The sequence below is a fragment of the Canis lupus genome, chromosome 34 (assembly GCF_011100685.1).
Source record: "Canis lupus familiaris isolate Mischka breed German Shepherd chromosome 34, alternate assembly UU_Cfam_GSD_1.0, whole genome shotgun sequence".
In the NCBI taxonomy this organism is placed as follows: Eukaryota; Metazoa; Chordata; class Mammalia; order Carnivora; family Canidae; genus Canis; species Canis lupus.
In genome coordinates, this window is record NC_049255.1 from 11536820 (window position 1) to 11550074 (window position 13255).

General features: G+C 61.9%; 1 protein-coding gene across 2 annotated transcripts in view; it reads left to right on the forward strand.

Moving 5' to 3' along the window:
* Nucleotides 1–11306: 11306 nt before the first annotated feature.
* Nucleotides 11307–13255, forward strand: part of SLC12A7 (solute carrier family 12 member 7) — a 37218-nt gene continuing 35269 nt past the window's right edge. Inside the window, exon 1 of one of the 2 annotated variants that reach the window (XM_038583361.1) lies at nucleotides 11307–11460. In XM_038583361.1, coding sequence (XP_038439289.1) covers nucleotides 11331–11460 — 130 coding nt within the window. In that variant the 5' untranslated portion in view covers nucleotides 11307–11330. The remainder of the gene's footprint in view (nucleotides 11461–13255) is intronic. The other variant, XM_038583362.1, reaches the window with a different exon arrangement.

A 13255-nucleotide genomic window follows, 5' to 3' on the forward strand; every position in this document is an offset into this window, starting at 1 on the left:
ACCCTGTGCCCGTGTCCTGGGAATAGACAGGGGGGCCTGCAGGGTGGCCTGGCAGTGGCTGCAGGAGGCCCCTCGGAAGGCACCCTGATGTCCAGAAGATGTGGCTGTGCCCCAGGAAGGACAGAGCCCTGGGTGGATACATGCACATGTGCTCACACACGCTCACCTCTGCAGAGACAGATGAGCACCAGGTGGGCAGCCCCTCACCTCCCTCCTCTGCTCCCCCCCCCCGCTCCATCAGACCAGCGGAACTCACTGGTCAGCAAATACTCATGAGCACCATTGGGTACCGCATGGGTGATGGAGGGCAAGACACATTCCAGCATCTCAGAAGGTTACTTCTAGAGCCTTCCATCAACACGGGGAGTAGGAAAGAGACTACTATCCAGGGCGTCCACTCTTAGGCACCCCTTGGTGCCCCTCAGGGCATCAGGAGACCCAGGGGCTGAGGACCAGCTCAAGCACAGGCCTCCCTAATTGGTCAGCTGGGCACTTGCTTGCTGTTGACCTTATTTCTCAGAGAGAGATGGGGATGGGTGTCCAAGGCCCCTTTTCCCCCGGAGGTGGTCGGCATATGAGCCACCTTGTCCTGCAGGCCTTATGTCTCACGCTGTGGGGCAGCAAAGACTTGGTATGGGCGACCAGGACCAGGGGACCTGATCCACTGGACTCCCAGCTGACATCCTGCTGCCCAGGTTTTCAGCCACATGCTCGGCTCTGTGGCTGCGAGGCCCCTGCCTCCGCTGCCTGCTGCTGCCATCCTTGGGGTGGGGTGGGGGACACATCCATTGTTTTTTAAAAGATGTTATTTATTTTAGAGAGAGAGAGAGAGAGAGGGAGTGGACGTGAGTCGGGGAGGGAGGGACAGAGGGAGATGCAGGCTCCCCACTGAGCACACACCTGGACGCCAAGAGCTCACAATCCCGAGGTCATGACCTGAGCCCAAGCCGGGAGCCCAGGGCTCAACCCACGGGGTCCCCCGAGCGCCCCGGACACACGGCTGTGTCTCAGTAAACTTGTACCGACACAACTGATCAGAAATACACAAATCCTACTTTCTTTCTTCAATGGTAGAAAAGTGATCTCTGCGTGGAAATCTCCCCGGGTGACAGTAGAACTTTCACCCCTCGGTTAGTAGCGCATTAGATATTTTCACAGGGTGGAGTCTGTCCTGTCGTAGGTGGTTTTGTCTCTCAGTTCCTTGATGACAAGTGTTGACTTGATAAAATGCATGGGGCCATATTCCTTCTTGTGTTTAGCGGCCCAGGGAAGTTCATTGATTGGTGTCATTTCTCCCTCGAGTGTCTGGGGAGTCCCCACCATGCGGGTGGAGCGCCTGCGCACTGGTTGCGGTTTCCTCGGGGGAGAGGGCACGATTCAGGGCTGCTGTGGAAATGTGGGCGGGTAGTGTTTCCCCAGGAATTGGTCTATTTAGCGTACAGTTTCAGAGCGCTTATGGCAAGTGACTCATAGCGTCCCCTGACCGTCGGGACCTGTAACAAATTGCCACGAACGAGTGGCTTCAAACCATGGCAGGTCCCCTCTGAGCTCCTGGAAGCCGCGGGTCCTGAGTCAAAGGCGGGTGCCCCGTCCGCAGGCTCCAGGGGGTCTTTCCTTGGTTCCTCCAGCTTCCGGTGGCTGTGGCGTCCGCGGGCTGGGGACTGCCCAGCCCAGGCTCTAGGCCTCCCGCACCTCCAGGCCTCTCCCTCTGTCCTCCTAACACCACTGGTCACATTGCATCGGGGCCCCCGGAGCACGTGTGACCTCGACACCCTCAGGCCGGGCGTCCCAATGAGGCCCCGTTCACAGCTTTCGTGTGGATCGTGCTTTGCCTGTGGCCGGCGGAGCATCGACGTATTTGGAGAGAACACGCGTGTGCTTTGTCAGGCCCGTCCTGTGACACATGGGCTGCAGACCTAATTTGTCTGCACTGGTGTTTTTCCTTGTCCACTTGCTTTATTGGCTGCTGCCCATTAGCGTGGACGTTCCGTCCCCGTTCGCTGTCTGGGGCGATGGCGTGGAGCACATGCCCTTGGAGGACTGGCGTGTGGCCACTCGCCGGCGTGTCAGCACAGGTCCGCTCCCCTGGCCTTCCTTGGTCCTCAGCACGTATCCCCACATTCCAAGCTCTCCCACCATGGGCCTCGTGTGTCTCCTGTTGTGGTCCTGCTGGCAATTTGGGGTCCGTGTGAGCGACCGTGGCCAAGCTCCCCTCACAGCCAGGACACCTCTGGGCCTTCGTTCCACAGACGGACTTGACACCCTGAGCATCAGTGCGGCTGCCTCATGGCCTGGCTGTGCGCATCTTGACCCCACGCCAACCTCCTCGCCCTGAGCTCATCCTTTGTCTGTGTTTCCTGTCGGGAGCCTTTTGCCTTCGGCTTGTGAAGAATTGTCTTGGGGTTGGTTTCCTGGAAATGTCATTATTTTGCCACGTGTGTAAGGCCTGTACTTGCCAGCGTGGACATGGAGGCCGGCGGCCGTTTTCCTTGCCCGCTTTGAAGGCACTATCCGGTGGCCTCTGGCGCCGGCCCCAAGCTGACGTGGCCCATCTTTCCAAGCTCTGCTTTGTTGACGTGAGTGTCCTTTCTCCCTGAAAACCGGACAGTGACCAGATGGTCTAACCACCCCGTGTTTTATCACCCTTCTCCGTGCTCATCACACTTGGATGTGTATTTGGCCTGTGACGTTTGCCTCTGGGAGGACCTGGCTGCCACTTGGGCAGAAGGACGAGGAGGTTTTGAGCTGCAAGGCCCAAGCGACCTTGATACACTTAAGCGGCAAGCGAGCTTATTTTTAAAGTGTATTTTTAACCCATTGCCCCGAGAAAATAGAAATTAATGACTTGCGGTATTTACACACAAAGTCCTTCCCTGTAGACACGGCCAGGCTTCCAAGTGCTTCCCTCCGTCTCTCGTGAGACGTGAGCCAAGTATTTCAAGTTTGAATGAAGTGCTAAACCCAGAGAAGGTTTTCTAACTCAGAAACTTGCTCAAACACAAACATTCTGCCCCTTGTCTCTGGTGGAATAGAAGAAATCCAGAAAAAGAGTTGGATTTGGGTTCAGGGTGCTCCTTGGGTCTCAAGGATGCTGGGACCCAGCCAGGGTACAGGACCTGGCAAGAGCCAAGCGGGCCCCCAACCCTCCCCCAGAGAGAATCCAGAAGCCCTGGGCAGGTCCTCCGTCCCTGGGATGATAGGTGTGACCTTGAGAGAGGCCGTTGGTCACCTTATCTGCGCTGTGGATAATAATAGGATAGAAATCACCGCCCCGGGCGCCTGAGTGTGACCTGCTTATCTCTGGGCAGCAGCTGTTTAATTGAAATGATTGTGAAGTATTTTTGTCTCAGCAACGCTGGCTCCCACCACCAAACCAGAAGGTTCCTGTCCCACATCTCCCAGAGGGCTTGTGTGGTGTGTGATTCTTCGTAGATAGAGTGGTACACGTTCGATGCTTCTATTTCCCACTCAGGGGTATTCCCTGGAAGCCGTTTGTCCTCAATCCTTATGGGGGGAGATTGTGAAACAAGTATTATCCCCAGTAGCCAAAACGTAGAAACACCCCCCGTGTCCATCGGTGGACAAATGAACACACAAAACATGGTGCATCCATCTAACGGGATACTGGTCAGCCTTTAGGAGGAAGGAAACGCATTTGCCATGGCGTGGAAGGACCTCGGTGAGACCGGCCGGTCCCAGAGGACAAACTACCCAATTCCACTTTGTGAATCAGGGTCAGGCACGGAAGGGAGGTCATGGTTTCCAGGGGGGCTGGGGGTTGATGTGCCTTGGGGACGCAGCTTCAGTCTTGCAAGACGGAGAGTGTTCTGGAGGTGGATGGTGGCCACCTCATCTAGCAGCACATGCCACCAAGCTACACGGTTAAATATGGTTAAAACGTCCAATTTAATGTGCTGTATGTTTTACCACAATTAAATAAAATTTTCTAGAAAGGGAAAGAAAAGGCAAAATGAGTCAACAGTCTAGTATCTGAGGCTGGGAGGAGGAGGCTGGGCGGCCCATGTGGCTCCAGCACCCACAACAGCGTGACCCTGACTGTAGGGCTGCGCAGCCCACACCAGTCACGGCAAGGCACCTGAGGGCTGTGACAAGCCCCCAAAGAGGGGTCTTCACCTCTATGACTGCATTGTCTGCGATCCCAATGCTTGGTGGTTTTTGAAGCTGCCCCCTCCCCAAAACACTTCACCCTGTCCTCACCACAGCTCCGTGAGTGGGGGTCCTGTCCTCAGAGAGGATGCCCGGCTGCTCATGTGGACCCTAGTATGACCCAGTTACCATCCCCCATGGGACTAGGGGTCAGCAGGGGTCACCACAGGCTCCCACAGACAATAGCCAGAGGCTGGCTCAGTGGCGCCCAGGCCATAGACCGCGGTGCCCCACCTTGGCCTTCCTTGAGACCCCTTGGGAGCCTCGGGGGGGACCAGCTCGTGGGGACAGAGTGCCACCACAGCGGGCCTGGGTGTGAAGCCCGTGTGGCAAAGCAGTGTCCAAGGTGGTGGGCCCTGCCCAGAGTGGCCTGGAGACTCTCTGAGTACAGAGAGCCCAAAGAGGGCATGGGAGGCAGACAAGAGGCTGGGAGTGGCAGGGGCTCCCCCCACTACTGGCCAGGCTGGCTCCTGGAGCCGGGCCCCTGGGGGTGGCTGTGCAGTGGCTGCCAGGGCCATGCCTGGCTTCCCTGGGGATGAGGGCCCAGGGGACAAACCCCAGACTGACCGGCTGAGATGCCTGGAGCAGGTGCTAGTCCCCGAGGAAGGCAGCGTCCACCCACCTCCCTGCATGCCCGATGGCCTCCCGTCCAGCAACTTATGCCATAACGTGGTTGGGGTGACCCCTGACATCTGCTCCACCTGGGCCTGATCCCTGGGCTTGCGCCCCTGCATGGCCTCCTGACCCTCCCCCGCCCTTTCCACCTGCCCGTGGCCAGGGCCTCCTCCCCCCAGGTGCCTGCCCCTCAAAGCACCCTGCGCAGTCTTCCCCCCTCCTCACGGCTTGGAGACCTTGCCTCCCACACCAGACAGTGCTGGGGATGTGGGACCCACTTTGTGTGCCTGAGGATGGCCACAGTGCCTGGCACAGGGCAATCCCCTGGGATGGGGCAGTGGGTCCATGGAGGAACTGGTCAGTGGGGGAGCCCACCTTCCCTGGAGGTCCATGAAACCCCTACCTTCTCACCACCAGTCAGGACACCACCACCCGAGGGCCACAGGACATGGCCAGCTGCCCACCTCAGGGCCTGCCTAGGTGCGAGTGGGCAATGGGCTCCAGTCCCAGGAGAGGTGGAGCTCCGCCTGGCCCGGCACTGACCACTGGTGGGACTGTGGACACACCAGACTCTTGCAGCTGCTTCCCGTTGCAGCCCCACCGCCGTGCTGTGTGACATCTGGCGCACCACTTGGTCTCTCTGGGACCCGCAGAATGGATGTCATTATTGTGCTACGGATGTTTGTCTTTTTTTTTTTTTTTTGTCTGTGACTAATTGGGGCCATGTGGAGAAAGACCCCAAGCAATGCCTGACCTATGGTGAGCAATGAGACAGACCCCCCCCGGGGGCTTGGGGTCAGGATGGGGACCTGGACGGTGGCCGCCCTCCCCGCCGAGGCTCTGGGCCACTTCAGGGGGCAGGTGCAGGTGCTCTGACCGTCCTGCTGGCCTCATGAGGGCCAGACATCTGTGGGGCTGAGAGGCCGTCACCCATCCCCACCTGCGGGAGCCCCAGCTGGGATCTCCAAGCCTGACACCGGGTGGGGTCAGACGGACGTCTGCCGAGCCTCGAGCCTCGACGTCTTTGCAACCCAACAAATAGCTGCTGCTGGCGCTCGCTGACAGAGGCTGTGGGAGATGTGGCCCAGGTGGCCCATGGCTGGGGAAGCGAGGGATTCGGGGCCAGGTGAAGGGCCTCAGGCTCACCTGCCTGCTGCCGGTGCTCCCGTGGAGCAGAGCTCTAACCCAGGGCATCTGGCAGACCCTGCTCTGGGCACAGGTGGCTCCAGGCTGCGCCTTCTTTCTCCTCCCAGGTGTAGCCTGCCTCCAGTGAGGGGCACACACGGGCTACATGGGTGAGCTCTGTGCCCCATGAGCGTGCAGGCGCCCCCAGAGCTGCCACCCCAAGCTGAGGCCGCGAGATCACGGACTCCATGAGGGACTGGCTGGCTGTGCACGTGGTTGGCGCCTTTCACGGACACGCAGGTCCATGGCTGGGACGCTCCCGTCCCTCTGCCCATTGTGTTGAGGGCTGTCTCCAGCGTGGCTGACACCATGTGTGGCTCCGAGTGTCCTGGGGTGTCCCCTCTGCGGGGAGGGGATTGTGACTCCTGGCTAAGGCGTGTGGGTCTCCCCACGTAGATGCATGCTTCCAATGGCCACGCTGGGCCTGGTGTGCCGCCTGGGCCGGCCCGGCCCTTGCACACGGCCTGGCCCCTTCCCGATCTGCCAGCTCTCCTCCAAGAGGCGGGACACACACGTGGCTGGCCGTGGGTGACAGCTGTCTTGGCACCCTGGGGCCTACTCTGCACTCTGAACGGAGCCTTTTGAGGAGCAGACATAGCTGATGTTAACGGAGACCACTTTGGTGGTTTCTCTTTTGGGAAGAGGGCTTCCCTTCGAAGGGGGCTCGCAGGGTGAACTCCACGGCTGCCATCTTTAGTGTAAATCTGCATCTCTCAGCCCCTGATGGTGGGTGTCACCTCACACCCAGGCCCAGCCCGGGGCAGGGGGGTGTCCAGGGGGTGTCCTGCGAGCCTGCGGGGGCTCCATGGCAGCCTGAGGAGTGAGACCTGGCCAGCCGTGTCAGCAGAAGAGTCCTGACTTGACATCAGTAACATGCATCAGAACCTGGGAGTCGCACATGAGGCCTTTAGAGGGGCCCAGTGGCTGGGAATGGCCTGCGTGTGGGCCCTGGGGCAACAATGAGGCACTTGGGCCTGAAGAGAGGTCAGGGGCACAGTGACCCAAAGTTGGACACTCCTGTCCCCATCTTGCCCATTCCCAGGTGCTCCTGGCTCACTCCTGGCTCCTTGACAGCCTCCCGAGAAGGGTGCGGCCTGCCCTGCTCATGCGGGAGCCACGGGATGGGCCTGGGCTAGGAGAGTGGGTGTAGGATCCCTGGGGCGGGGGAAGGGCTGGGTGGACAAGGAGGTCCTGGCACCAGGCCCTGTTGCCTGACCGGGTCTGCGGCTCCTCACCACCCCCTGTGACTCTGGCGTGATGGGCTGAGGCCAGGGCACCACCCGCCTGGGCCCCAGGACACTTGTCTGGGTGAGATGGGCAAGAAGGGATGCAGAGGTCACATTGGGGCTCTGTGGCCTCAGACATTGCTGAAGGGGATTTGGGATACCTGTACTGCTGAGCAGAGCTGATGGCTCTCAGGGGCCTGGGGAGTGCCCTGTGGGCGTGGGGAGGCTGAGGGGTCCTGTCTGGGCCTGGTCCAGGCCCTGGGGGGAGGGATCTGGGGAGCAGGAGCCACAGCAGCCAGGGGCCAGCGTCTCGGTTGGTTCCTTGGTTCCGGTTGCATGCCAGCGCTCAAACCCCCGCCGGTGCTGCAGTGGGCTTCTCAAATTTCCACCAAGATTTATTTGAAAAGAAGTCACTCGGGGAACCAGAGCAAGATATGCGGGCAAAGTGGTATTTTGGTGTCTCAAGCTCTGAAGAAGGTGAAAAGGGAGCTTTCCTTTGTCCTGTAATCACCAATGTCCTGATGGTGAGGGCGCCTTCCCAGCAGCTCTGGGAGAGCAGAGGGGTCCCCAGGGGGCTTGACTACCGTGGAATTCCCCCTTGTTCAAGGGCTGTAAACCCCACCCCGTTTAGCTGGCAGGTCATCTATGCTGACTTCTAGGTTCTCAGAACATTCTTTGCTTATCTCAAAAAATAAAGCCCAGCAAGGTCTCTGGGGAGCTCTGGGGTGGGATCCGCCTTCCAGGCTTCAGATTCCAGCCTGCAGGCACTCCTTCAGCTCAGCACTGCCTGTGGCCAGATCGCTGAGAGAGCCCCCCCACCCCCACCCCAAGGACGTCCTAGCCAGGACAGTATAGCAAGGCCAGTAGGGTTGGTGGCCCAAGAGTCCCCCCACCCCAAGGACGTCCTAGCCAGGACGGTAGAGCAGGGCCAGCAGGGTGGGAGGCCCAAGAATCCCCCCACCCCCACCCCAAGTATGTCCTAGCCAGGGCCTGTAGAACAGGGCCAGCTGGCAGCGTCCACCAGCATAACCCTCCAGGGGGCATTGGAGGTCGAGGAGAGGACAGTGCTTTTAAGATATGGCTATTTGTTGCTTCAAGAGCAGGAGGCTTTACCTAGAACTACTTTATTTTGAAAATTTTCCAACCTACAGAAAAGTGCCAAGAATGGTGTGAGAGCATTCACACACCCCAGATGATCCCGTAAAGTGCTTTACAGCTGTCCTCTTCACTCCTTCCATCCCGTGAGGCCCAGGGTTCCTGCTTCTGAGTCCTCAGGTGACTGTGACATGTTTGAAGAGTCAGGCCATGGTTTGCAGAACCCCAGATCCAGTTCAGTCCTCAGGGCGGAGTGCCTGCCCCGCCCCTCCTCAGAAGGCCTGTGTCCCCAGGGCAGGCTGTAGGGCTTCTGAGCCCGGAAGCCACCCAGCTGGGGGGAGGGGCACAGGGAGGAGCCTGGGGGGGCCAGGTGTGAACCTGGGGCAAGGGCTCCCACTGAGAGCAGGGGCCTGGAGGGTGGCAGGCAGGTCGGCCAGCCTGGGTCCATGGTGGCACCCTGGGGGGCAGTGTCCGCTGCCCCTGACTGCTGCAGCCCTTTCTGAGCCAGCACATGAGGGGCAGACCTGGGATCCTCAGAGACCACCCTGGCCCTGGGTCGTCCCCTCTGAGAGAATTCTCCCAACCCTGCCAGCTGGGAGAGTCCAGGTGCCACAGAGCACTGACCTGTTCCCTCTCGAACTTCTTTCCCCTGCTGTCCTCACATTCCACCCTGCCCGACAGCTCACCACCCTGTTTGCTCTGAAGAAGTAACTTTGGCTTTAGGTGGGGGGGCCTCCCGTCCCTCCCAGGGCCTCTGGTTCCTTCTGTTCCCCCACCCCTCCTGTCCTTCCTTCCCCACCACCCCACATCCACTCCTCTCCCTGCCCTCCCCCGGGGGGTGGTGGTGGGTGGTGGTGGTGGCGGCGCTCTCCATCCAGCAGCATCCTGGGGCATCTTCTCCCCTCCAGGGGCCAGAGCTGGCCATTCTTTCCCTCAGGGCTGACCGCAGGCCCATGGCGGGCAGTGGGGGGTGGTGCACCTGAATGGATGCTAGGCTCTTCCAGCCTGAAGGTGCTGACTTCCTGTGAGAAGTGGTCTTGGGCCCCCCAGGGCCACCCTCTGCCCTGGTCCCTGGGGCAGTTGGCACCCCAGTCCCTCATGTATCCTTGGTGGTTCCTGGACAGGATACTCCCAGCCCTGAGAGGTAAGCTGAAATCTTGGGCCAGGAAAGTTGGAGGGTGAGCTGTAGCCTTTGAACAAGAAGGGAGAACAGTCACCACCACCCCCAACCTCCCCAGGCCCTGCGAGTGACCTTTAGCCTCTGGATCTCAACTACTCATCTGTAAAGTGAAGGTGTGGGTCCCACGAATGGGTTCCTGTGGTCATCTGGTCCTGCTCCCAGGCCACTTAGTCTGTAAGAGGACGGCAGCCCTTTTGCTCTGGTGAGGTCCCCATACCTTGGGGCAATAACCGGGTGACTGGTGCTGACTTTGCAGAGGCTTCAGGGGCAGCTCGCACCTCCCAGCGAAGGTGCCTGTTTCCCCACTCGGACCCGTCAGCACTGCATTCTGTAGTTTTGCACCCAGACTCTTTCAACAAGGCCAGCCCTTCCCTGAGAAGGACACCTGGAGACCCTTCTGTATTTTGGGGGGGGGGGGTGGCCTTTCCCCCACTTTTCTTGCTGCTGTTCCAGGAAGGCAGCTGAAGACACCTGGTGTCACCTGCAGCCCTCTGCTCCACTGTCTGACACTCCTGACCCAGCCACGGACTCAGGATCTCTGTGGAAGCTGGAGAGTGAGGGTGGATGCAGTACAAGCCTCACAGCCTGCTGGCCCCGGACCAGTTCAGAGGGGAGGCCAGGAGCCTGGGGCACAGCGTCTCTTTTGTCTTTAATTGAAGATGGACTTTCTGGATTTGGCTTTATATTATTTGGGTAATATAAAAATGCAGAAAAAAGGCAGACCTGTGCAACCCCAAGGTCCAGAGGTAACCACTGACCTCTCTGCTGCCCATTCTAGGCCAATTGGAACACACAGGCAACATTTTTCAGACGTGGTTATCCTGTCACAGTGCCTTGTGACCTTATTGCCCTCCTCTATTTCTGCTTCATGGCTGTGAAACAGTAGCTGTGTGTTGGGGTGGCTCATGGCCCCTACATGCCATCACTGTCTGGATACCAGAACTAATTCCACTTTGATGGGCATTTTGCGATTCTCTATTTCCATATGTCCTTTGTCACTGAACACACCAGGTGCTTGAAAATACAGGCCGGTGGCATCCTGGGAGCCCTCCCTGGTGGGCTGGTCTTCCGGACCCTGGCTGCCCTAGCTGCTGCCCAGGAGAAGGAAAGGGTAGAGGCTTGAATGGAAAGGGAAAGCCTGGGTTCCTCTGTGGGCCGGGACCTGTCCCAGACCCTTGGTAACTTCCTCTGGGTTATGTCCCTTGGGGACAGAGCCACCACAGCAGCCCCAACAGCCCCGCACGGCGGCCTCGGCCTCGGCACCGCACCCCATGCCTTGCTCCCTCTAGTGGGAAACCCCTGCTCTGGGTGTGCCTGAGCCAGACGAGGGAGGGGAGACCAGATTCCCGCTTGGTGGTGGGGGGGGGGGGGGCTGCTCAGTCCTTCAGGGACCCAGACTGCGTGCGGGGAGGGGAGCCTGTGCGCAGGGGCCAGCTGGGGTCACGGTGGTGGGGAGGATGCTGTGGGCAAAGGCTTGCCCCAGGTGGGATGACAGTGCGGGAGCAGAATCACCCCTGGCGGCGGGGGAACCCCGGGGGCGCGGCGGTCCGGAGCGCGGGCTGGGGCGGGAGGACCCGGGGGGCGCGGGACCCGAGCACCGGCTGGGGGAGGGGGCTTTTGCCGGAGGCGCCCCGCCCCGCCCCGCCGCGCGCAAACTTTTCCGGAGGCCGAGGGGCCTGCAGGTGAGGTCACGTGGCCGGGGCGGGGCGGGGCGGGGCGAGCCGGGCGGGGGGCGGGCCGCGCGGACCCCGCCCCTGCGCCCCAGTCCCGCGGCGCGTCGGCGGAGCGCGGGCCGGAGCGGGGCGCGGGGCGCGGGCCCGACCCGACCCGACCCGAGCCGAGCCGAGCGCGGAGCTGACGCCATGCCCACCAACTTCACCGTGGTTCCCGTGGAGGCGCGCGCGGACGGCGGCCAGGACGAGGGGCCCGAGGCGACCGAGGGGGCCGAGGCCCCGGGCCCCCCCGAGGGCGAGCCCGACCGCCGGAGCCCGGGTGAGCGCGGCCGCACCTGCCCGCCGGACAAAGGCGGAGCCGGGCTGCGCGGGCCCCGGGGCGCGGGAGGAGGGGCGCGCCGGGCGCGGGGCGCGGGGAGGTCTGCCCGGGAGGGCCGCCGGCCGCCCGCTCTCCCGGCCCCCGGGGTCCCCCAGCGGCCCGCCCCCCCCGCAGGGCTCCTGCCGCGCCCGGGGCCCCGGGGCGCCGCCGCTCCCCCGCTCCCCGCACACACGCCCCCCACCGTGGGGGCACCTTCCTCCCAGTCTGGGTGGGACGCCCGAGGTGGCCGTGGAGACGGGGAGAGGCCTGGGCCTCCGTGGGAACCTCCGGGCCCCCCAGGTCCCGGGCGGCACCGGCACCGGCACCGGCACCGGCACCGGGCTGGGCGGCCGGAGCGCCTTCCTGCTTCCTTCCTGTTGCCTTTGCTCCGCTCTTGCGCGCTGGGGCAAAGGGCCGCGGGTCCGAGAAGCCCGGCGGAGCCCCCGCTCCGTGCCGCCCGACCGCGCACCCCTGCCGAGGGGTCATCGGTGGGGTCGCCGCGGGAGGGGGCCGCGGGAGGGGCCGCCCCGTCCCCGCAGAGCTGCGCCCCGGCCGGTCCTCTTTACCCTTTGTTTCTGGACTCCGAAGGCGCCTGGCGCTTTCACTTTCTCTTGGGGGGTCCGGCAGCCGGGCTCCCTCCATCCCCCAGGCTCCCTGCCGCTGTGAATGGGTTGTGCCCGCAGCTGCCCTGTAGACTTGGTCGGAGAGCAGTCGGCAGCCCGGGGCTCACTCTGTGGGGTCTAGGCAGAGGCCCCCCTACCCTGTGGCTCAGGCCCCCGGGGCAGCCCTGGGCCCCCTGCCCTGGCTGGCTGGCCAGGCACCTTCGTGAGCACCCACCACCAGGTGCCCCAGGGGGGCTGCTGTCCTGCTGACCGTGGTGCCCCCTCCCCAGGTGTCCCTTCCCACCTGAGGAGGCAGGCTTCAGCCTAGCTTTGGTCTGTACTGGGCCCTGGGACGGGTCCAGCCACCGCCTGGCCTGAGGGCTCAGACCAGGTGGCACGTGAGGACAGTCTGTGCGTCCATCCTCTCCATGGTTCTGCGCACGGTCTGGCACCGTCCTCCCGGGCCAGCCGTGTCATAGCGCCCACCACAAGTGCAGCGCGTTTCCAGAGGAGCCTCTGCAGCCCTCGTGTCCACTCCCTGACCACTGGCCCCTTCTGGGGCGGGCTGTGGTCCTTTCTCTCCAGGCTTGGAGTGGGTCTTGGTTTGAAGCTGGGATAATTTTTGTCCTGCCCGTTTCCTCGTCCCTCCGCCAGGACCTCTGAGCACTGCTCTCAGGCCCGTGGGAACAGAGCCAGGTGCTGCAGCTGCCAGGAGGGCCGGGCGCGCACCCATCTGGGCTGGGGGGGTGCTGAGCCCCCGCCCACCCTCACTGAGTGCTGCCCCCCTCCCTCAGCCTTCGACCCCTCGCGTGGCTGCCAAGGGCTCCTCTGGAATCTTACCACCTTGCGTGATATCTGACACGAGCTCAAGCAGACGCAGGCATGGGTTTCATGCTCACATTTTAACAAAGCCTGAGGTCTGAGTTGCATTCGTGACGCTGAGCTGAAAGAGGCAGGATAGGGTCCCCTGCTTCGTCATTGTGCTCTTGTTTTTCGGGGGCTCTGCATGGGTGGGCTTTGATGTTTACCGTGAGGTTCTAGAGGTGCCACGGGCCAGGCACCGTGTGGCCAGCATGCCAAGGGGGCTGGGGAAGCGGCCACCCTGGGCTTGTCAGGGAAGGTCCCCTGGGAGCTGGGAAGGCTCAACTGTGCCG